This window comes from Temnothorax nylanderi, unplaced genomic scaffold, assembly GCF_030848795.1.
Source record: "Temnothorax nylanderi isolate EJ_2023f unplaced genomic scaffold, tnyl_v1.0 TNYL_tig0405_pilon, whole genome shotgun sequence".
Classification (NCBI taxonomy): Eukaryota; Metazoa; Arthropoda; class Insecta; order Hymenoptera; family Formicidae; genus Temnothorax; species Temnothorax nylanderi.
This window is the reverse complement of record NW_027249467.1, coordinates 127,501-151,515: the sequence shown is the minus strand read 5'-3', so window position 1 is coordinate 151,515 and position 24,015 is coordinate 127,501. Positions and strand designations below refer to the sequence as shown.

Below are 24,015 nucleotides of genomic sequence, written 5' to 3'. Positions count from 1 at the left end.
ACTATTGGAGTAAATCATTTACTTGAATCAAGTCAAATTTCGTTGATTGTAATAAATTTTTTTTTCAGTGTATATATAAGAACAAAAAAATATATAATTAATATCAATATATCGTTAAATTGTGATAGGTCTTGCTCGGTTTTTGCCGCCAATTTGTCATCAGACAACACTACACAAAGCTTGCTCGATTTTTGCCACCAATTTGTCGTTACGCAGCACTGTGCAGACCTTGCTCGATTTTTGCACCAATTTATCATTAGACAGCGCTGCGCAGACCTTGCGCGTATTTTGTCGCTAATGTGTCATCAGATAACGCTGCGCAGATCTTGCTCGGTTTTTGTCGCCAATTTATCGTCAGAGTGCTCGACGCAAATCTTACCCGGTTTTTACCGCCAATTTGCTGTTTGGTTATATGAGTATATTTGCCCGTATATTGCCGCCAAAGTGTCGTCAGGCAACGCTACACAGATTTTGCTCGATTTTTGCCGCCAATTTATTGTTAGAGTGCTCAACGCAAATTTTGCTCAGTTTTTGCTGCCAATTTGCTGTCTGGTTACATGGCCACATTTGCCCGTACTTTGTTGGCAATTTGCTATCTAATTATGTCAGCAGATTTTGTTACATATTTGCTAGCATTATGTCGACATTATTTGTTAAATCAAATTCTGTATTAAATTTGTATCCTTCTTGTCAACAACATTTGTAGCAATATTTTACAAAATCTGTTTTCGACAGACTTGGCTATCTGGGTAACTACCCAGCAAACATTTTGGTTGTGGGATGTTGCCAAAAGGGGAACAAATGCCAGCAAAACAATAATGCCAAAGCCATGGCCTTCTGTGTCCGCAATTGCTCTCCATATGAACGAAATCTTAAGAACATATTCCACAGTCAAATTGACGACAACACCAGACCAAATCTGACAACAACTTTACGACGTCAGATTGACACAACAAATTGAGGACAGATCTGTTTATCGCAAAGCGGCAGCCGATTGGCACCAAACGTAGACCAAATCTGTCACCAGACATGCCAACAAAATGGCGCCAAACGCAGACCACATCTGTTTTCAAAAGCGACGCCAGATCGGCAATAAACGGAAATCAAATCTGTCGCTAGAAGCGACAACAGATTGACGACAAATTTGGTATTCTTAAAGTTCGTATTCGCGCATTCGGTATTCCATACCTGCAGATAATTAGTTACACCTATTACAAATATATAAGTTTTAGCTGGTTTTCACGCTAAGATAACATAGCTATAGCATATGTTATTTATCTTAGCGTGTAAACCAGCTAAAACTTATATATTTGTAATAGGTGTAACCACACAATTCTCTGCAGTTATAGAATCCCGACTGTGAATACGAACTTTAGGAATACCAGATCTGTCGTCAATCTTTACCTAACTTAAAGTGAAAAGAAATGTGATTAGAATTATTATATATTATATATTTATACACTTACATAAAGTTTGTTTTATATTTAATAACATTACATATATATTTTATAGTATTACATTTAATTACAATATTATATTTTATTACATCATTAGAAAAAAGTATCTTACAATGTATTGTAAAAACGGTACAAATTATGTATTAATTAATACTAATGTAAGGCTTCTGCTCGCTCGATCGCCAAGATTATTACAAACTATATATTTTAAAATAAAATAAAATATAATATTAAATCGAAAAATCGAAGTATCTATTGTGAAGTATTAATAATGTTTGAAGCACAAGCTAGCGCGGAAGCCTGGACTCATGAATAGCAAAATAGGAAACGACACATTGACCTTAGAGTTGACGAAAAGAGATTGTGTATTTTTGAACTAACTCGTATCACAAAGTAGGTTTGTTTCATAATAGATACATAAGTATCATAATCATGTTTAGTACAAAATAATCAGATGCATTAAATACAATAAATAAGAATAATCAGTAAAGAATAATCCTTTCTTGAGCAGAAATTAATATTATAATCCTGTATAAAATAATAAGGCTCATCAAAAGAAAATAGACATCATGTTTGCTCATATTTTGAACATCTTGACGTAGTCAAGTATAATTCTGACTTAGTCTATCTCACAAAAAGGATCATTCATGTTAGATACATTTAAAGAATATAATACGAATCAACATCATTGAATATAATACAAGAAATAATCATAAATGAAGTAATGCGTCAATTTGCTGATAATCAGATAATAGTCATTTATGATGAAGTGATTGAATAATATAGCATTCTACTTGCTCGAAAGAGTATTGACTATTCTCAAAAATAGGTAAAGAATTCCGATAAGACAGCATGTTCTGAGTAATTCTACAAGTCAAATGTAACGCACTTTCATAGATTAATTGACACATTAATTCAAGCAATAAAAGAATAATATCCAATAAGTAATATAGCGTGTAATAATCGAACTCAGTTGAAAAAGGAAAAGATAATTCAATCAAGTAATAATTAATAATACGCAAATAATAAGTTTTGTCTTATCAACGCAAAAAGTATTAATAGTAGCGGTTTTGAACCACAATAAACGCAAGTGTAACGCAGGATTCAAGTTAATATCGTAATTACGTTTCTCTTTTAGTAATCAATCTTGACAATGTGATTTTAAGCTCTTTACAGAAAAGATCATTAACTATTTAATCGGGTTGCAACCACAAGAAAAGATAAAGTAAAAGAATTATACTGAGCTCAGTTTTGCAAAAGAATGTAGCGTGGATTTGAACAGTCCACGACTTCTCGTTTGTTGAGAAAGTATTCCTCGCATTGTCCATTCGACAATTCTGCAATCAAAGATCGTTATACGAGGAACATTAGTTCACCATCCGATTGCTAACCCGTACGTTAGCTTTTGTATTAACGATCAATGAAAGGCAGAATGCATAAGAAAATACCTTATTATTGAGGCTTTCCTTGTTCCGACCGAGAATCTTTTGACTGATAGTCGTGATGACTAAACCCATTAATCGGGTGTTCCGATTTTCACCACGTGGTCGTGTCGTCCTTCTCTTAGATAATGGCGATTGAGCCATACAATTATCCGTAGCGTCTTCTCACAACGTCCTTGTAGACGGGCCGATTGCAGCAGGTTCCTTTCCGTAAGGAAGACCAGATAGACTTCTTCGTTTACAACGATACGCTATTAAAATACGTCTCGCTTTTTCAATTTCGTAAGAGCGGAAGGCTCGAGTATCCTAAAGACGCGTACAGGACGACTGACTGTTCTCGAATGTTCGTCTCGGCGAGCTGCACGCACGAACACGCACGCCTGCACATGCGCAGTCCCGCTCTCCTACCGTCGTCACGCGATCCGTTGCTGGTGCGCTACGCCGCACGCGCCGCTTTCGCGCGCGATTTCGTAATTACAGCGACTCTGCTGCATCGTCGCATAGGCTACCCTCTGTGACGGCTTGACCGTACTATTTTTGCAACTAGATTGACCGACTAGATGCCGCATACAACACAATCTCTCCTCGTCTATTTTTACCCGTTTCTAACATACCGCCCGCCTTCGTTTATCGTAGATAACGAATCAACTATAAAGTATTTGTATTGATAGGAAGAAGACAAAGTTTAGTGATAGGTCTTTGTAATCCAGAAGTCTGCGTACTTATAGTAACAACTCTAGTATGACTGTCTTGACTCGGATGAGTCTTAACAACCCGACCTAAAGGCCACTTCGATGTAGGATACCTTTCAATAGGTAACTGACCCATGATTTGATGTGCTCTTTTCTGGCGAAACCTAGTACATACGACACATTTAAGGATAAATGATCGAACGACAATTCGACCTCCTACTCTCAATAGTCTATCTTTATCAAGTCGTGGCGTGAGTTTCAAAAGGGCATTTGATTTTGGTAAGTCTTTACCGTCTGCTAAAGTCTTAAGTTCGTAGGAAAAGTGTGCCTGTTGAACAGTCTTGATCCAAAACAACTTAGAATCAGTCAACTCGGTTACTGTTAACGGATTATTAAAAGAGGATTCTTTTATTCCTCGAAATCGTTTTACAACCCTTTTGCAAAGAGCAGTTATTCGTATAAGTTTAGTCAAATCTGAATATTTATTAATTAAATCCCAGATTTTTGGGGATTTTGATTCAAGAGTAGTCGCTACTTTAATAGGTCTTTCCTCTAAATTTTCGCTTGACGAAAGAGAGTAAGAATCATTAGGCCAAGTTGACTGCTGTTGCGAAAGCCAATGAGGCCCTGTCCACCATGTTCTAAATTCTAATAACTGTTGAGGGGTTAGACCTCGAGTAGCCAAATCCGCAGGATTTTCTTTACCAGAAATGAATTGCCAAACTGCCTGAGGTAACATCTTTTGAATAAAGCTAACTCTATTCTGAACAAAGTCTTTCCATTTAGATGGATGTCCGAGAATCCAAGTAAGTGCAACTTCAGAATCTATTCTTAGAAAAATAGGAATATTAGGTAACTCCATTACTTTAATGATATGCAAAACGAGTTTCACTAACAAAACAGCTGCAGCCAATTCCAAACGCGGAATAGTAAGCTTTTTTAACGGGGCGACCTTTGTTTTCGAAGCTATGAAGCAAATTGTAATTTTACCGTCGCTCGAAATTACTCTAACATAAACAACGGCTGCCATGGCACGCTGCGAGGCATCACTGAAGCCGTGAACTTCAATCAGAGAATCTGACTTTAATCCTATCCATCTCGGAAATTCGAATTTCGGCATATTTTGTAAACTATTCACAAAATCTATCCATTTCTTAAGCAGCCTATCCGGCAACGGTTCATCCCAATCCAACTTAGCCGACCATAAATCTTGAACAAATATCTTACCGACAACAGTAATGGGTGACAAAAACCCTATCGGATCAAAAAATCTAGCAATAGTAGACAGAACAGTCCTTTTGGTGACAGTTTTCAATGTAGGGAGTCCGAAACTAAATTCAAATGAATCCGATACAGCATTCCATGAAAGTCCGAGAATGTGCACAGTATTTCCTTCATTAAACGAAATAGAATGCGACGTAATCTTTCTCTCGGCTGGAATATATTCCAATACATCAGGGTGATTACTCATCCATTTCTTCAGTACGAAACCGCCCGCCATGCAGAGCTGATCCAGATGATCAACCTTCTGTTGAGCTTCTTTAATTGAATCCGCTCCGCCATGAAATTCATCCACATATCTACCCTTCTCCATTATTGGAATAGCTAAGGGAAATCGATGTCCTTCATCCTTTAACAATTGAATAAGAGTCCGCAAAGCCAAGAAAGGTGAACACACCTGACCATAAGTAACAGTTGTTAAGACAAAAATGATGATTTGCAGCAATTCATCTAACCAAAAGATTCTCTGAAAGTCCCAATCCGGTGGATCTACCTTAATTTGTCTGAACATCTTCTCGATGTCAGCTATAAATACGTAAAGAAAGAGGCGAAACCAAAAGAGTACGTCGAACAAATCAATTTGCAATTTAGCACCTGTATGCAATAAATCATTGAGAGATACACCCGTAGTAGTTGGACTTGATCCGTTGAAAACAACTCTTAACTTAGTGGTTAGACTCTGCTCTCGCAACACGCCGTGGTGAGGGAGATAATATGCCGGAGTTGGTTCAGCTTGTGACGAAGGAACTCTTTTCATATGACCCAAGCCCTGATACTCTACCATGAAGTCCGAATATATTTTAGAATAATTCGAATTCGATTTGAATCGTCCAGATAAACTTCTGATTAATCGTAAAGCCTTATCTTTTGAATTACCAAGTCTATTAGGATTTGATTTGAACGGGAGTTTAACAATGTATCTACCTGTTTCGTCTCTCCTATGAGTAGAGAGAAAATAGTCCTCACATTCTTGTTCTTCTTTAGACAGGATTGGAACTTTGGAAGAAGGAACTTCTTCTAATTCCCAGAATTTATAAACTAAATCGTAAAGTTCTTGATTAACCGATACGTGATAGCTCTGTCTATTTACTGATGGAGTTCCAATCGTAGTTGGCCCCGAAACTACGCAACCCAACTCGGTAGCTTGCGCCACTGGCGTTCCATCCGGACCTTTTATCACTTTACCTTTAAGCAAAGAGCCACAAATGTCCGCGCCTATTATCAAATCAATTGAACCGGGCTTTAAGAATTCGGGATCGGCCAGTATGATTCCCTCCAAATGAGGCCACGATCCTGGTTGTAATTTAGTCGACGGGATCGAAGAAGTAAGTTTAGGTAGAATGTAAGCAGAAACATTTAAATTCAAATCAGATCCGAAATGCGAACTCAAGGTAAACGATGTAAGTCCCTTGGTCTTATTAGATTTCTGTTCACCTATTCCTGTTCTGTTACGGCAGGGTTGGACTGTGTTTTTGATTCTAAATTCGCATCTTCTCCTGACGAAGTATCCACCCTGTGTATTGTTTGTTCTAGAAATATCCTTATTTTGAGCTTGAGTTGACAACGAGCCTGCTGCCATTGATTGTTCTAGAGATTGAATCGTCGAAGAGTTTGCTACAATCGATCGATCGAAAGATTGATTCAGCGAAGAGCTTGCTACAACCGGTCGTTCTGTAGCGAGAAGAGCTTTAATCTTTTCAACAACCGCTAAGTAACACACATGTGTGTCCGATTGTATTTGTTCAGAAAAATACGAATGAGATAGAGCTGACAACCTTTCTACTAGTTCAAGTTCAGAGATTTTCGTTAACAGTTCGTCATGTTGTTTATTGAACCTAGTCCAAAAAGTAACGAGGGTTGACAAGTACTTTTCTATTCTTACTCTTGTAATTCCCGTGGAATTTTCACCGATGAAATTATCATAAGCGTTTGCTATGAAGTGACTCGACATGAGTTGTTGATTGATACGATAGAATATCGAATCCATTTTACCGTTTAGTAATATCTCTGGTTATCAATCTCGATGTTATTCAAGCGGAATGCTTTTCACGTACTTCTAATTTAACTTGATGTATCGCTTCCGTATCCGGACGTATAAAGTAAATGACCGTATATAGAAATAACATCCGGAACCGAATATCCGGAATCACTAATCCAAAACTACAAATCCGGAATTACATATCCGAAACTACAAATCCGGAATTACATATCCGAAACTACAAATCCGGAATTACATATCCGAAACTACAAATCCGGAATTACATATCCGGCTCGAAGGACCATTGTTTGAAGCACAAGCTCGCGCGGAAGCCTGGACTCATGAATAGCAAAATAGGAAACGACACATTGACCTTAGAGTTGACGAAAAGAGATTGTGTATTTTTGAACTAACTCGTATCACAAAGTAGGTTTGTTTCATAATAGATACATAAGTATCATAATCATGTTTCGTACAAAATAATCAGATGCATTAAATACAATAAATAAGAATAATCAGTAAAGAATAATCCTTTCTTGAGCAGAAATTAATATTATAATCCTGTATAAAATAATAAGGCTCATCAAAAGAAAATAGACATCATGTTTGCTCATATTTTGAACATCTTGACGTAGTCAAGTATAATTCTGACTTAGTCTATCTCACAAAAAGGATCATTCATGTTAGATACATTTAAAGAATATAATACGAATCAACATCATTGAATATAATACAAGAAATAATCATAAATGAAGTAATGCGTCAATTTGCTGATAATCAGATAATAGTCATTTATGATGAAGTGATTGAATAATATAGCATTCTACTTGCTCGAAAGAGTATTGACTATTCTCAAAAATAGGTAAAGAATTCCGATAAGACAGCATGTTCTGAGTAATTCTACAAGTCAAATGTAACGCACTTTCATAGATTAATTGACACATTAATTCAAGCAATAAAAGAATAATATCCAATAAGTAATATAGCGTGTAATAATCGAACTCAGTTGAAAAAGGAAAAGATAATTCAATCAAGTAATAATTAATAATACGCAAATAATAAGTTTTGTCTTATCAACGCAAAAAGTATTAATAGTAGCGGTTTTGAACCACAATAAACGCAAGTGTAACGCAGGATTCAAGTTAATATCGTAATTACGTTTCTCTTTTAGTAATCAATCTTGACAATGTGATTTTAAGCTCTTTACAGAAAAGATCATTAACTATTTAATCGGGTTGCAACCACAAGAAAAGATAAAGTAAAAGAATTATACTGAGCTCAGTTTTGCAAAAGAATGTAGCGTGGATTTGAACAGTCCACGACTTCTCGTTTGTTGAGAAAGTATTCCTCGCATTGTCCATTCGACAATTCTGCAATCAAAGATCGTTATACGAGGAACATTAGTTCACCATCCGATTGCTAACCCGTACGTTAGCTTTTGTATTAACGATCAATGAAAGGCAGAATGCATAAGAAAATACCTTATTATTGAGGCTTTCCTTGTTCCGACCGAGAATCTTTTGACTGATAGTCGTGATGACTAAACCCATTAATCGGGTGTTCCGATTTTCACCACGTGGTCGTGTCGTCCTTCTCTTAGATAATGGCGATTGAGCCATACAATTATCCGTAGCGTCTTCTCACAACGTCCTTGTAGACGGGCCGATTGCAGCAGGTTCCTTTCCGTAAGGAAGACCAGATAGACTTCTTCGTTTACAACGATACGCTATTAAAATACGTCTCGCTTTTTCAATTTCGTAAGAGCGGAAGGATCGAGTATCCTAAAGACGCGTACAGGACGACTGACTGTTCTCGAATGTTCGTCTCGGCGAGCTGCACGCACGAACACGCACGCCTGCACATGCGCAGTCCCGCTCTCCTACCGTCGTCACGCGATCCGTTGCTGGTGCGCTACGCCGCACGCGCCGCTTTCGCGCGCGATTTCGTAATTACAGCGACTCTGCTGCATCGTCGCATAGGCTACCCTCTGTGACGGCTTGACCGTACTATTTTTGCAACTAGATTGACCGACTAGATGCCGCATACAACACAATCTCTCCTCGTCTATTTTTACCCGTTTCTAACAAATTTTGTGCTATAAGCAAAGAAAAAATATTAACTAATCTAACATTTTATTAGACATGTGTCTGTTATGAGATGTAATAGATATGACTAATAAATATTGTTTTAAACATTTATGAAAAAAATACGCATTACGCTTTACAGAAGCATCGGAAAAAAACGAAGTTACTGATTACTTTCCGGGCGAACAGACATACGGAGATGACAATCCTAATTACAATGTTTCATTATGCATTATAGCAACTACAATATATTGCGGTGTGTACGAAGCATTATCTGCCGTACTATCATCACTATTACTATTCTCATCTATGCTACCCCAATACGGCATTCTGTAACCTTTTGCGCTGACTTCATGCAGATTAATATGTGATACCTCATCTGCTAACGCCGCACACGAGTATACCTGAACATCTGATGATGATATACCAATATCATAAAAATTAGTCACTTGTACAAACTTTTTGACGCATAAACAATAAGAATTTCCGTCCTTGAAAATATCGCAAACAATACAAATAGACCCATTATTTAAGATGCAACAATTATCGCGGATATGTGTACTAAGCAATATGTGATTAAATGTAATTTTGCGATACCGAGTACAATTGCTATCATCAATGTACGGCATAAATACACGAACAGATGTTTCTACATTACGAGCTTTGCTACTTCCGTGCACTTGTCTTTCTTTTATTCTATTAAACATTTGTTGGAGAGGTTGATTACCTTTTCTGCAATATCTCCGAAAAATTGACATATTGCTTTCAAATGGAAAAGCAGAAAATGAATCTAAATTGCCAAAACGTCTAACGTCATCTGTGAGATGAAGCAGACCATGCACGTTATACGAATTAAATGTAGTGTCATAAACATGTTCAGCTCGAAGAACAAATTTCTGAAGGGCACACTCTGCAAAACGTAAGTATTGCCTTCATGGACACTTAGAAGATAAGATTCTTATAGCTGTATGTAAAAATAAGAATGTTTATAGACTGTTTTATCTAATAAATCATGGAATAGAGCTGGACTAGTATACAGTAACATTTGTCGCAGTTCTGTAGCTTTATATTTTGAAAACATTTCGAGAGATCTGGGTTGCCTTGCAAAATCTGAAGGACAATATTTTTGTAAACTTTCTATTCGTGTATTTATAATGGTAATAGATGTGCTGGATAGTTTTGTGTCACGAGAGTATTTTCCTTTTACCCACGCAAGTAATATCTCTTTCATTACACCTATGAACACAAGGTGCATACATTCAAATGGAACCTGTGATACCATTCCCATCGGTAATTGTGAGAGCGGACTTGTACCTTCTTTGTGATGAATCTCATCTAAGCGGATGTGGTATTCTTCATCCGTTCGAAGAGGATGGTTTATACCATTAAAGACGTTATGATTACTATGAAAATGTGTACCTGATATTTTACATTTGGAACATGGACGTTCAGCCATATGGTTACGAAGATTTAATATAAAAGCGCGAGCTGGCACATCTGCTATAAAACATATAAGTCTTAGTAGCACTTTCTTGTCATTGAATTGTATTCCTCCATTTGAAAAAATTCTTTGGACATCTTGTACAAATTTGTTAAAGAAAACGTTAGGATTATATGGTTTTGCAGGACCTTTGTAAATACCCACAACTATTAGTGGTGCATCTTGTACATTGGCAATTCGACACTGAATTGGCCAAATATGAATGATACTTTGTTTATCTAAATTACATCCATCAGTACTAAAATCTAAAACTACCTCGTCAACTGACGTACATGATGCATTACAGAGGCTTTCAATAATTCCAAGTTCCAAATCAAAATGAAGATATTCCCCCGGTGGCACAGAGGATATAGCAAGACAATTACGCGGTGTTTGGAGTAGCGTCCTAACATCCTTAGGTAATAAGAAAAAGCAAGAATGTGTTCTTAGAAGAGATAGTATGCTATTTCCCTGAACATGTGTAAGATTATTATTTATGAAGCAAGTTGCCAATTTCTCACGAAAAGATGCTTCGTGTACGGTGTATCTGTACATAAGGAGGCAAGAGCATTTTCATCACTTAATTCATGTTCATTACTGTTATTATTGCTAATAGGACTAACATGAAACATATCTGAAGGAGACGAACTATCAATTCTTTGTGTATTTACTATATTTACACTGCAAGTTTTATCGTTCGAAATACTATTGAAAGTAATAGTTTCTTCAGATGCAGTGGAGGGGCCAGGTAAATGCATATCACTCGTAGTACGGACATTTTCATTGGTCAAAGTTAATAAATGAACATTGTTTCTGTATTCTGCTCTAATTCTCCTTTTTTGTCTTTCAGACAATGTGTGCAGCGTCTTTCGACAAATTGAGGTCTTTAGATATTGTTTTTCCATATTTATATATAAAATGGAATTTGCAAGAGATTGCAGGTACAAATTTCTTGTGTCTACAAAATATAAAATTTATGTTGTGAATACAAAGAAGAAAAGGATTAGAGAGCCTCGTAAAGCTTTATATAAAGCCAAAAACACGATCAAATCGATATACGATATAATCACTGATGATGAAAGCGAGGGATCAAACGTAAAGAATAAGAAACTAGTAAGAGAATAAACCATCAATACAATAGACAATATTTTGAAATGCACGATTACGATATTCGCAAAACGTACAAAATACCAAAACCAATTGAAAAAATAAGTGGAGAAAGATCTTTGTATGAAATTTCTGTAAATACAAAGAAGAAAAGGATTAGAAAACTAGTAAGAGAATGAACCATCAATACAATAGACAATATTTCGAAATGCACGATTACGATATTCGTGAAACGTACAAAATACCAAAACCAATTGAAAAAACTAAAATAATTGTAAGCAATATCAGAGCAGTATCAGTGACACATAGTGTCACTTTTTCCAGTGCACAAAAATGTTATATAACTGTAGTCACAAAAAAACTTATTAAAAAATAAACTGCAATCATACTTGCAATAACGCAAAAAATCGCATACCACTAAAAATTAAAAAATTAAGTATAGTTTAAGTCCGAGTTACCCCTCAAATTTAAGCGAGTGTCTGTATCTTTATACAAGTAGGAGACAGATAAGTTATAAATCATTTCAATTAATGTTTAGGGCAGAGTTTTAACTAGCTCTCCGCACACACCGCACTAAGTTTTTACGCAGAGGCAACTACACAAGTTTTATAGCTCTTCAAAAGATGGTAAAACGAGGAGTCGTAATGCGGACCGCGTGAGCACGAGTTTAAAAATATAATTTATAAAAAATAACATAAAAACCGCATTAGTAAATCTATACATTACAATCCATTTGCATGGAAACACCAAAATATTGTCTCATTAAATCGTAGAGAAATTGCGTGTACCTTGCCCACGGCTGTAGTGAATTTCCAGGCGATGCGGTTCACAAACGTGATTATACGTATTTACAATACGTGGATACTCGGGCACCACGAATCGTGTCACCGATTCAAAGTGACGTCGGACTTCGCTCAAATAGAGCAGTCTGTAACACATAAAGAAGAAAAATGTATTACATATAAGACAATGGACATAAAAAACAGAGCACATAACGTTTAATGCATGCAAAGCGATTGGGCAAACTTACCTTGCCCGCGGCTGCAGCAAATTTCCAGGCGATGCGGTTCACAAACATGATTGTACGTATTTACAATACGTGGATACTCGGGGACCACGAATCGTGTCACCGATTCAAAGTGACGTCGGACTTCGCTCAAATAGAGCAATCTGTAACACATAAAGAAGAAAAATGTATTACATATAAGACAATGGACATAAAAAACAGAGCACATAACGTTTAATGCATGCAAAGCGAACGGGCAAACTTACCTTGCCCGCGGCTGCAGCGAATTTCCAGGCGATGCGGTTCACAAACGTGATTGTACGTATTTACAATACGTGGATACTCGGGGACTACGAATCGTGTCACCGATTCAAAGTGACGTCGGACTTCGCTCAAATAGAGCAGTCTGTAACACATAAAGAAGAAAAATGTATTACATATAAGACAATGGACATAAAAAACAGAGCACATAACGTTTAATGCATGCAAAGCGATCGGGCAAACTTACCTTGCCCGCGGCTGCAGCGAATTTCCAGGCGATGCGGTTCACAAACGTGATTGTACGTATTTACAATACGTGGATACTCGGGGACCACGAATTGTGTCACCGATTCAAAGTTACGTCGGACTTCACGCAAACAGAAGTTCCGTTTGTAAAGCAAAAATCTATAAAGCAAAAAAAGCAACATAATATACTAAACAAGAATAAAGTACAAAAAGTAAAATAAAACTAAAATACTTACCAAGGACGCACAACTGTGTACGGCCACGTACGACCACGCGACCAGGTACGACGCAATGGAACACAATAGAACACCCAAGCGGCACGCACAAAGTATCACACCGTCCGTATCGTCACGAGCCGGATGCGTGACTCCTTGTCCCCGAAGTAAACAAGCATAAGCAGTGGCGTTGTGCGCTACAACTATAATAGAACAGAAATACATTTTATTCACCTGGTTTTACGTATAACAGCGTCGCAATGACCGAACTCGGAATACTATAATGACACTTTTTCGTATTTTTATAAGAAGTTGAAAGACGAACGCGATAAAATACGCATATATATTACACGAATTCTCATATCGTAGGAACACGAAATACAAACTAACCTGAGCACAACGCTTCTTGAACGTGAATCGCACTGGTTATTTAGCTCATAAGAAATACAACGGCACTTCCTCTTTCTTGGAAGAAAGGACAAGAAAAACCTTTTTCTCAGCCTGAAGACACGCACGTTCAAATGATATCTGCAGTTCTTCACAGGATAATTCCCGCTTCAGCACGCTGGTTTCACTGGGCGCTTTATGACGTCGTGATTGGACGTACAAGTCAAGACTGCCATAGCGACATGCGCACCAGCCATTCCGGCCGGCGTGGCGCGTCGTACGCCTATCGGGCCGACTGTTGCATTCTTGCGTGACAAATGCTGACACTTTCGTAATAGCAAAGTTGCTTGATATTTGTCGTGAATCTGTCGTCAATGCATTCAACAGACCTGCTCGCTTATCCGAGCCATCTGTCGTCAACATACATTGTTATATTTTTGCGAGATGTTTGCTGACACTGTTTGTAATAGCAAAACTGCTTAGCATTTGCCATCAATCTGCCGTCAATATGTTCGGTATCTGCTTGCTGTTAACTGCTATTCTGTCATATATTTTGCCGACAAAGGTTGTTGCATATTGACGGAAGTGTGCTAACAGAATTGACAATACCAAATTATGTTTCCCATTTGCGGCCTTTCGGCAAACATAATTTGTTGCCAACGTTTGCGATTACAGATTGTGTTAGCTGGGTATCTCATCCCACTTATTAAAGTAAAGTTACTTATAGCCCGAGAAAGAGGCACCCGTATTCAGTTCATTTGGATTCCCTCGCATATATGAATAGCTGGTAATGAGGTTGCCGACTCCTTAGCAAAAAGGGCAATTAGGGAGGGTACCCCACCTCCGCAGTTCAGAATTCCGTATACGGATCTTTTTGCAATTCCTAAAGAAAGACTCGACAATCGCTTTAGAGACTATCTAGCCTCTCGCGCTCTTGATAAAGAAACCCACTATTATAATAACATCTATTGAGAATCATCCAAACCTTGGTATTACAATTCTGGTCTTAGGAGAGAAACAATTGTAACCGTGAACCGCATTAGTCCCGGTCTACAATAGCTAGGTGTTTTAATCCCTAAGCCTTAAGAAATTGTTCAATCACAGTTGAATTTAAGGAGAATAATTGACTATAATTGGTCAATTTCTTAGGGCTTAGGGCTTAAAACACCTATTGTAGACGGGCACTTAGAGCTAATCATTATAACCTAAATCATAGTTTCGCAAGAATCTAATTGATGATATCTCATGTCCATGCGGTAATCGGATTCAGGATATTAACCATTTAATTTTTCATTGTCCAATTACTATTAGGCATAGTGTAAAGTTGCGCGAAGTTATCTGTAAATGTAAAAGGTGTGTCGCCTAATCATGGCCTTCTGTAAGGCTATTGAAGTTCAAATTTGAACCGCGCGCTGCACCCCCCTCCACCGCCCCTTAAGCTTTCCTTTCTACATCACGCACACAGCTCATGCTGTCTCACCACTCGAATAGAAATAGATCTTGAATATTGCGATAGTGACACAAGCTGCATTGACACTCATTGGCCGCGTTCAACAGACACAACTGTTGAGTTCGTCTCATCAACACTCTGCGTTAATTGGTTGGTTTTAAAAGTAAGAGCCAATCACGTTTGACTGCTACTCAGCGGCTTGGTCTGCTGAACGCGCCCATTTTCAACAAGAAATTGGCCGTATCGTCCACTGACAAGAGGCGGGTGCCATTAAACAAAAAAGAAGTTGAAATCGCACGCCGTATTGTCCTCTGAAAAGAGGCAGAAGCCAAGAAAATATTATCCCAATTTGGAATAGATAACTTAAAAAGAAGAAAAAAAGAAGAAGGAGAAAACCGCGTTTTTCATTATTGCATACTGAGATTTGCGAGTTCAGTCAAACTTGAGAGTTGAATCTCGATCGAGTCAGAGTTAAAGGTTATGGACGAGAGTAAGTATAATACCACTAATATATAACTCCGAAAAAAAGAATACATATATTATACTCTTTTCGCGAGTATAATTAGTTGTACTACTTGTGAGACGTAATATAATTAATAATAATTATATAATTTTTGTGATAAGACGTTGGTGAAATCGGGCATTAATGTCTCTCTCCAATATGTTTGTTTATATAATCAGACTTCAATCAAGTCTAACATTTGGCAACATTATTTTATTATTACAGACGAAAATGTAGTAAATGAGCAAATGCAAGTAGAAGAGCAAAATGCAGAAGATCAGCACGAAAATGAAAATGTTCTTCCTAATGGCGAACAAAATAATGAAGAGATTAACATTCGAACTGATTGTGAGAGTTCACAACAAAGTATGTATTATATCGTAATAGAATAGTTGTAGCGTAAAAATAAAACTTTCTAAATATATGTATACAGAAATATATCTAAAAATTAAATCTCTTGCAGCAAATACAGCGAGTGCAAACTTGGATGTCTCAGATATAGATTCTGATCAGGCATGTCCAATATGCATGGAACAATGGACCAGCTCGGGAGAACACCGCTTGTGTTGCTTACGGTGCGGACATTTGTTTGGGCACAGTTGTATTCTGAAATGGCTACAGTACTCCTGCAACAGTACGAATCGCCGTTGTCCACAATGCAACAAGAAAGCTGCCGTGAAACATATTAGGATGCTATATGCAAAAAAACTGACAGCAATTGATTCTACTGAATACAACAATCTGAAGAAGGATTTGCTTAATGTGTCAACTGAAAAGAATCATTTGCGGATGGAATTAACGCAAGCCAATACTCGTCTAAAAATATACGAGGAACATATAACTTGCATGAAGAAACGTATTACCGAATTGGAAAGTCAAAAATCAAGAATCAATATTGATACTGGCCAGAGTGGTTCAAATCTCTCTATTTCAAGAAAGTTTTATTTAGAACAATCTGTAGAAATCTGTAAAGAGGGCGGTTGTCGCGTCTTGGATTACAATCCATGGCACAAATTCCTGGTTGTTTCCCAGAAATCATCAAACACGCTATTCAACGGGTATGGCATAAGGAAGATGGATTGCGAATACTTTAATTTACGGCAATTTATTTTCTTACACACTCAGGCTATAAGAGACGTAACTTTTCATTCAACGCAACAAACAATTCTTCTTAGTGTTGGCTTTGATAAATGTGCAAAGCTAATGGACATCCAAAGTAATATGATAGTGCACACATACCAAACAGAATATCCACTTTGGAGTTGTTGTTGGTCAGGTGATAATCCAAATATTTTCCTAACTGGCGCGCAAAATGGAACTATCTCTCAGTTTGATATTAGACAAACTTCCTGCGCTGTTAACGTTTTGGAAGGTAATGGTGATAAGACACCAGTTGTATCAATGGCAACAGTGCCGCCAAATCCTGGCAGTGGTATCAGCAGAGGTGGATTTATAGCATGTCGCTTGAATTCATGTTATACATACGAAGTTAAGGACACCTTCTATCTATCTAAACAGATGTTTTTGGAGGGTCCTTTTATCTCTGTGCGCTATGATGAAAAAAATCATCATTGTCTTATATCATCTCGCCCTAATTCCAGGCAACCGCATGCAAGACACATAGTATGTACTATTGAAAAGAATACGTCTAACGAAGAAATAGTTACATATAATGCGGTGCATACATTCCAGGCTGGTAATTCTCAACACCTTTTATCTCGACCATGTTATTTATCTACGGAAGATGACACATTAGTCGCAGCATATATAGAATCAAGTAGCAGTATATCATTATGGAGTATAGCAAGCGGCCAAAAGTTATATGATCTTCCAGTATCGGATCCTGTTATGGATCTATGTTCATTTAATATTAACAATAACTTATTCTTAACAAGTCTTTCTGCAAAAAAGCTTAGACTGTACAATTATGGACAATTAACATAATCGTAAAGTACAAACGTACAAAATGATACACAATCTACCTCGCCACTTGCTGTGCATGATACTTGGTGCAAGACACAATGGTATCTTTTGATACAGTATTTTTATATGTGACAGACTGACTTAAAACATCTTTTCTTTGTAATAATATCATATGTATATTGTATATATAGATAAATTTTGATTAATGCAAGAATATATATATATATATATATATATCTGAAATTCTTTTACAATAATTATTTATTAGTCTTCTATTTGTTTTTATTGTAGGTACTTAGAATCCTATAGATATATGTCTGTACGTTAGATTGAACGTACTTTTATTAAGTACGTTCAAAGAAATAGCTAATTCAGATACAACAATTAAGCAGAATGATCTAAAAATTATCCAGATCTATGTCTCATAACTCTTTATCGTATACTATGATCTTATTTATTGACTTTTCAAACTTTTATAAAATATGGGTGTTTGATTTTTATAGTAAAATATTTGTATGCATTGCAATATTGTAATGTGTATATATTAGAGCTATACAAAGAGATTAAATGTATCGCGAAAAATGTGATATAAATTGCAAATTTTTCTTTTATGCATCTGAATTATAAGATAAATTTTACAACTTTAATAAAGTTCAAGCAAAAATGGATACAAATAATATAGTGGGTCATCAAATCTTCTTTTTTCCATAAGAATGCAATATGAGTACAGCCTAAAAAGCATAGACCTAGTTACTCTATGTTGCCACTTGGATATTTTTATTATCCATTGCACATGTTCTACCTAACAATAATTACTGAATTCAGTAATTATTTCTACAAACTACTAATCATATTTGTATACAATATGAAGTCATATTTGTACATAGTAAGTTTAATGATGTTTTCAGCAGGAAAGACATTTTCAATAACTTATCACAGTAGATAGTCAATTTTACATAAAAATATTTTTATATACTACTTTCGTATATATAAGCTATAATACAAAAAATTTAGCAAGAGATTTATGTTCCGCTAGCTGAATGATGCCAACGGGATGATATATATATATAATAAATCAGTATTAAATGACAATAAGGTGGAAATTCCGTTATTATAAACACATTATTAACAAAAAAATATTAATATAAAAATTTATGTACCGAGTCTGTACGGGGGAAAAAAGAGAACTTTTCTATTCTGGGGAAAATTAGATATATGATAAGGAAAAAATTTATGTATCCAGAATCCAGTCAGAACAATGAAAAAAGAACTTTATTTTTTCATATTATTAAACATTACAGTAATTAAAACATCAAAGAGGATGTTGGAATCACATCCATAAACAAACCCATATGTAGGATAATACATCATGAGCAAGAAAAAATGATAATTATACAAAAAGAGGGCAACCTCATCTATGACCTTGACCTTGATATATGGCGTCAAGATCACCCTCCTGAGACCCCCCCTTCAGAAGGTTTTAGCCGTCGCTCGTTTTTTATTAAAAAGTTATTAACAAAAAAAGTTTCGAAAATATAGCAGTTATTTTAAGTATTGAGAGGCATACGACTAATATTACGTCTTTTTTTCAAGTAGAGAATATCTCGTTTCGCGTGAAAGTCACTACTTTACCAAAACACAACATTTAAAGCAGTAAATTGTTGATAAATTGAAGTCTTTTTGTTAAAGCAGAGAATACTTTATTTCCCGAGAAAGTCGCTGCTTTACCAAAACAAGTAAATTTTCTTCTGAAGTAGAGAATTCACTTTATTCACTGCTTTAAATGTTGTGTTTTGGTAAAGTAGCGACTTTCTCGCTACTTTCAATACTCAAAATAACTGCTATATTTTCGAAACTTATTTTGTTAATAACTTTTTAATAAAAAACGAGCGACGGTTAAAACCTTTTAAAGGTCACTCAGGAGGGTGACCTTGATAACATATGTCAAGGTCAAGGTCATCGGAGGGTGGTCCGTATTACTACATAATTACCGAAGTTATTTCAAATGTAACTAAAAAATATAACAGATTGTGTCAATGCTAAGGGAAGTAATTTATTGATATATGTGTATAGACAGTACACATATAGGCGAAGGTGGGTAGAGAGGTGGACACCCTGGTAAAAATTACCGTTAGAAACGGATAGAACGTGCATTCTATCCGTTTCTGACTGTTTTACTATGCGTTTCTTTCCCTGCAATTACGGATAGAAGCAGATGAAAAGTGTTGCAGATTCTATAAGACTGTGTACGCAAATACGGTGAGGAAGGCTAACTGCATCTAACTGATTCCTAACGGAACGGAACTTCTATCTGAACCTATGCGCAGACGAATTATGAATCCTATTCGTTTTTATACGTAGCCAATTTTGAATGTCTATCCGCATCTGATTGCAAAACCAGGCAGGATATCTATCTGCATTTGCATGCAATTATGATTTGCCCGCTCTATCCGTTTCTAACTGCAAATGCATTTTATTCATTTCTTATTACTGCAAATACATGTACATTGTGGGAGGTTTGTAGTTATCAGGTAGATTCTACCTTTAAACGCCAGGAGAAGGGATTCCTTTAGTTACGACACTGTAATTTTTCTGGTTGTCGCCTGACAGAACGCCTGCTTATATATTATGGCTGGTTGTATTTTAAATGTGAGAAACGCTTTCCATCATGCGCCGCCTAGCGGCGTCGTCGCGAAGATGCAGATGGATGCGGTATCCGCAATTACGGATAGATACCGTCAGCATTTGATGCGTACAGAATGCGGACAGAAACATACAGGATTCGTATCCGTAGTTGCAGACAAATTCCTATAGGTCGACATTGCGTACAGATGCAGATGGATGCGGTATCCGCAATTACGGATAGATACCGTCAGCATCTGATGCGTACAGACTGCGGATAGAAACAGACAGGATTCGTATCCGTAGTTGCAGATAAATTCCTGTAGGTCGACATTGCGTACAGATGCAGATGGATGCGGTATCCGCAATTACGGATAGATACCGTCAGCATCTGATGCGTACAGAATGCGGACAAAAACAGACAGGATTCGCATCCGTAGTTGCAGACAAATTCCTATAAGTCGACATTGCGTACAGATGCAGATGGATGCGGTATCCGCAATTACGGATAGATACCGTCAGCATCTGATGCGTACAGAATGCGGACAGAAACAGACAAGTTTTTCTATTGCAAAAGCTTATAGATGCTGTATGCCGATAGATTTCCATTAGATACAGTTATACGTCGTTACATTTTCTGTCTGTATTTGCAGATACAATAGTGCTGCTTACAGAAACGGATAGAGCTAGACAAGCTTGCAGTTACAGCGGATAGGATTCCGTTACATACCATCAGAAATTCTATCTGTTTCTAACTGTTTCTAACGGTAATTTTTACCAGGGCATCGGTTCGCGTGGAAAAATAAAAACCTGAACCGTACAATGAAGACTTTTGATTAGATTGAAGCGAGGTTCATCCCACCCCACCCCGGCCTGCTTATAAGGCAAAACAAGGTTTATCATTGTACGGTTCAGGTTTTTATTTTCCACACGAACCGATGTCCACCTCCACCCACCCCCGCTTATATGTGTACTGTCTATGCACATGTATCAATAAATTACTTCCCTTAGCACTGACACAATCTGTTATATATTTTAGTTGCATTTGTTAATAACTTCTTAATAAACAACGACCGCCAGCTAAAACCTTCTGAAGGTCACTCAGGAAAGTGACCTTGACACCATATATCAAAGTCAAGGTCATACACGAGGTTGCCCTCTTTCTGTATAATTACCGAAAAAATAAAGCAAAACAATTTTTACAATCAACCAATAGTTATCACTTTTTTTAAATATGATCTATAGAAAAACTGATGCTACAAACTGGTAAAACTATGATTAAACTTTTATCCTTTCACTGTATAACGCACATGATTTAACATTTGATTGTACAAAAAGCTATGTGCATTTCTGCATCATATACATTATTATACAAATAATGAGTTAATTAAATTTCTGTCCTTATTCTTTCTAACTGTGCCATCTCATGATTTTACAAGATTATTACCAAACTAAAGTTGAACTTAATGTGCTTTGATTGTTTTTTCCTTCGCCAATTACATATTTTTAAGTAATGTAGAATTTAACTGAGGCCGCTAAATAAATGCCATTTACACCTGAGTCTGGAATGTACACGGCATATGATACAAAAACAAAAAGATAAAATGTATACTTCTAAAGATACATGTCTGTGATGTGAGATAGTTTTACTACCGCAGGTAAGCCAACACTAAAAATACACTAGTGTAAAATATTAACATCGAAGTTTATGAATCTTTTTACAGGTCATATCTTACTTCAATAATATTCAAGCGGACTTGCTTAAATTATGCTTTTTCTATCTCAAATAAAAGCAGTTTTTTGCACATATGCATATATTGCTTCAATATTACTTTATTCATCATAGATCAGTGATGACCAAATTACACTTATTGTTAGTGGTTCTGATTCTGACTTCAAAATTGGTCCAAAAAAATTAAGTTTCTTAAATTAAAAAAACGACAGATTTAAGTATAAAAAGATAAAAAGATAAAGAAAAAAGGGGACATTCAAAATTTTCTCATACTTCTTGAAAATCTTAAGCCTAATATCGTTTTTTATCAGGAACAAATTCAATTATGTAAAAGTGCAATAGTAACAATTTATTTAATAATGAAAAATGATGAACTGTAATAACCTATGTCTTGTATTAAAGAACGAAAGAAATACGTTGTTTTTATTGTAACATGTACCTTCCATTAAAAGGTAAGTATGGCATATAATTATGCACAGCTCATCAAGAAAATTTGCGTATCACTGATATAAAGGATAGATCGATCATAGATAAATTATAGAAATTGCAAACACGATTTAATTACGCTTGAAAGATAGTATCATGAATACATAGATTAGACTTTACTGAAAATTCAAAATACAAATCCCTCTTTAATACAAATTCAAAATCTATAATGCAATGGAAAACATTAAAGGCTGATAAAATAATAAAAATTTGACAATGGTATACAAAGCTAAAGGATACGCATTTATATCAGATTTATGGTGTACTGAATTATTACGTAAAAAATAAGGAATTAAAAACGTATTAATTTAAATTTTGTTGTAACATTACGTTATTTCTCAAGCAACAATGGAATTTGAATAGAATGTAATGCAGAACAGTATATTCCTCACAGAATGCTTAAAATTTAGCTAATTGATTCATACTAGCCATTTCTTTAATAATTATTTCTCCCTCACACTTATGTTACAAATTAAATAAATGACTATTAGTAGATATTGAATAGCTTTTCTGTCTTGTAATGTCTTTTTACATCCAGATATTGTCATTATAGGTGCGGAATTTCAATTGTAAAACCATTAATGATATATATCCGAACATGGTATTATTACAAGGAAATTTTTAGCACAAAATGAGTGGATGTGACAAATGCTTGGATGTGACAAATTAACTATGTAGTTATCACTAACTGAAGAGGCAGTGCTCGGTGGCGCGTTCCAAGTCCCAATTATACGAAGATAAAGCAACTCTTGCGTTATGTTCTTCAATTCCCATATCTGTTAATCTTCTTATCTTGTCATCTAAATCAGGCATTTTTGCTGGCCCTAAAGATTCGATATAAGTCATATACTTTAACACAAAATGTATGTATGTACATAAACATGACTAAGTGCGCGAATACGTACCACCTGCATATACAAATGTCCAATGTGTGGCAGTTTGACGAAACAATTCAGGATGTTCTTTATATTGTTTAGCGACTACTGCATCCTGAGGATCATCAGGTTCTGCTGCAGATAACAATGCTTGTAACGACAGCAATACTGTGCGCAGAGTCATTGCGGCAGCCCTTAAATATGAAAATAAAGATGAGATTAATTTGCAAATGTACAAGCCACAATACTAATACAACAAAGTTGTAACATTAAATTAAGAAATACGTAGAAAATATATAAACATGATAAAAATAAAAATATATTTTTACTCGATAAAAGACATTGTAAAACAGACTGAAGTTTTTAAACAAGAGTTTTTGACAACTATTAATAATCTAATGAATAAATTTACAATGAAAATACATGCCATTGATCTTTCAAGATATCCAAACATATGGCACCAGTGACGGAAGATATATTGGGATGCCATATTTTTGTTATAAAACGTACCTGCAAAATTTTATACAATGCAAAACCTTTGACAGTTTATTCGTAAAAACATAAATATATTTTATCTATTATAATAAAACAAAGTATAAATAAAAATTCATCGATGACAATATAATTAATATTGATGATATATTTGTGTTACTAATTTATAAAGATTCTAAATGGTAGATTTACAATAATTATGTGTTATAATTGACCTTCTTGTACCATATATTGCAATAAAAAATAATAAACGTTATTAGAAGCTACGGAAATGCTTGCTATATAAGTATTATACTC

General features: G+C 35.9%; 4 protein-coding genes across 4 annotated transcripts in view; 1 reads left to right on the top strand and 3 right to left on the bottom strand.

Moving 5' to 3' along the window:
• Positions 1-1,798: 1,798 nt before the first annotated feature.
• Positions 1,799-8,925, bottom strand: LOC139782338 (uncharacterized). The gene is made up of 3 exons (XM_071721331.1): positions 8,332-8,925; positions 2,906-8,220; positions 1,799-2,794 (listed from the first exon to the last, which is right to left on the bottom strand). The coding sequence occupies exon 2, from the start codon at positions 6,857-6,859 to the stop codon at positions 3,548-3,550; it is 3,312 nt and encodes a 1,103-aa protein (XP_071577432.1). The 5' UTR covers positions 6,860-8,220; positions 8,332-8,925; the 3' UTR covers positions 1,799-2,794; positions 2,906-3,547.
• A 48-nt stretch (positions 8,926-8,973) lies between these two features.
• Positions 8,974-13,896, bottom strand: LOC139782337 (uncharacterized). The gene is made up of 6 exons (XM_071721330.1): positions 13,640-13,896; positions 13,271-13,452; positions 13,036-13,193; positions 12,794-12,933; positions 12,552-12,691; positions 8,974-12,449 (listed from the first exon to the last, which is right to left on the bottom strand). The coding sequence occupies exon 6, from the start codon at positions 10,967-10,969 to the stop codon at positions 9,893-9,895; it is 1,077 nt and encodes a 358-aa protein (XP_071577431.1). The 5' UTR covers positions 10,970-12,449; positions 12,552-12,691; positions 12,794-12,933; positions 13,036-13,193; positions 13,271-13,452; positions 13,640-13,896; the 3' UTR covers positions 8,974-9,892.
• Positions 13,897-15,344: 1,448 nt separating this feature from the next.
• Positions 15,345-17,745, top strand: Rfwd3 (ring finger and WD repeat domain 3). The gene is made up of 3 exons (XM_071721318.1): positions 15,345-15,576; positions 15,814-15,954; positions 16,052-17,745. Exons 1-3 carry the CDS (start codon positions 15,567-15,569, stop codon positions 17,530-17,532), a joined length of 1,632 nt encoding a protein of 543 aa, XP_071577419.1. The 5' UTR covers positions 15,345-15,566; the 3' UTR covers positions 17,533-17,745.
• Positions 17,746-18,756: 1,011 nt separating this feature from the next.
• Positions 18,757-24,015, bottom strand: part of Ubc4 (ubiquitin conjugating enzyme 4) — a 7,500-nt gene continuing 2,241 nt past the window's right edge. Inside the window, exons 3-5 of the mRNA XM_071721325.1 lie at positions 23,654-23,736; positions 23,257-23,420; positions 18,757-23,175 (exon numbers count right to left, since the gene is read on the bottom strand). Coding sequence (XP_071577426.1) covers positions 23,036-23,175; positions 23,257-23,420; positions 23,654-23,736 — 387 coding nt within the window. The 3' untranslated portion in view covers positions 18,757-23,035. The remainder of the gene's footprint in view (positions 23,176-23,256; positions 23,421-23,653; positions 23,737-24,015) is intronic.

Excerpts from the sequence above, each read along its gene's own strand:
- LOC139782338 (XM_071721331.1), bottom strand. The coding sequence starts at position 6,859 with ATGGATTCGATATTCTATCGTATCAATCAACAACTCATGTCGAGTCAC.
- LOC139782337 (XM_071721330.1), bottom strand. The coding sequence starts at position 10,969 with ATGTACAGATACACCGTACACGAAGCATCTTTTCGTGAGAAATTGGCA.
- Rfwd3 (XM_071721318.1), top strand. Across the intron at positions 15,955-16,051 it reads TTGTGAGAGTTCACAACAAA|CAAATACAGCGAGTGCAAAC; the intron begins GTATGTATTATA and ends AATCTCTTGCAG.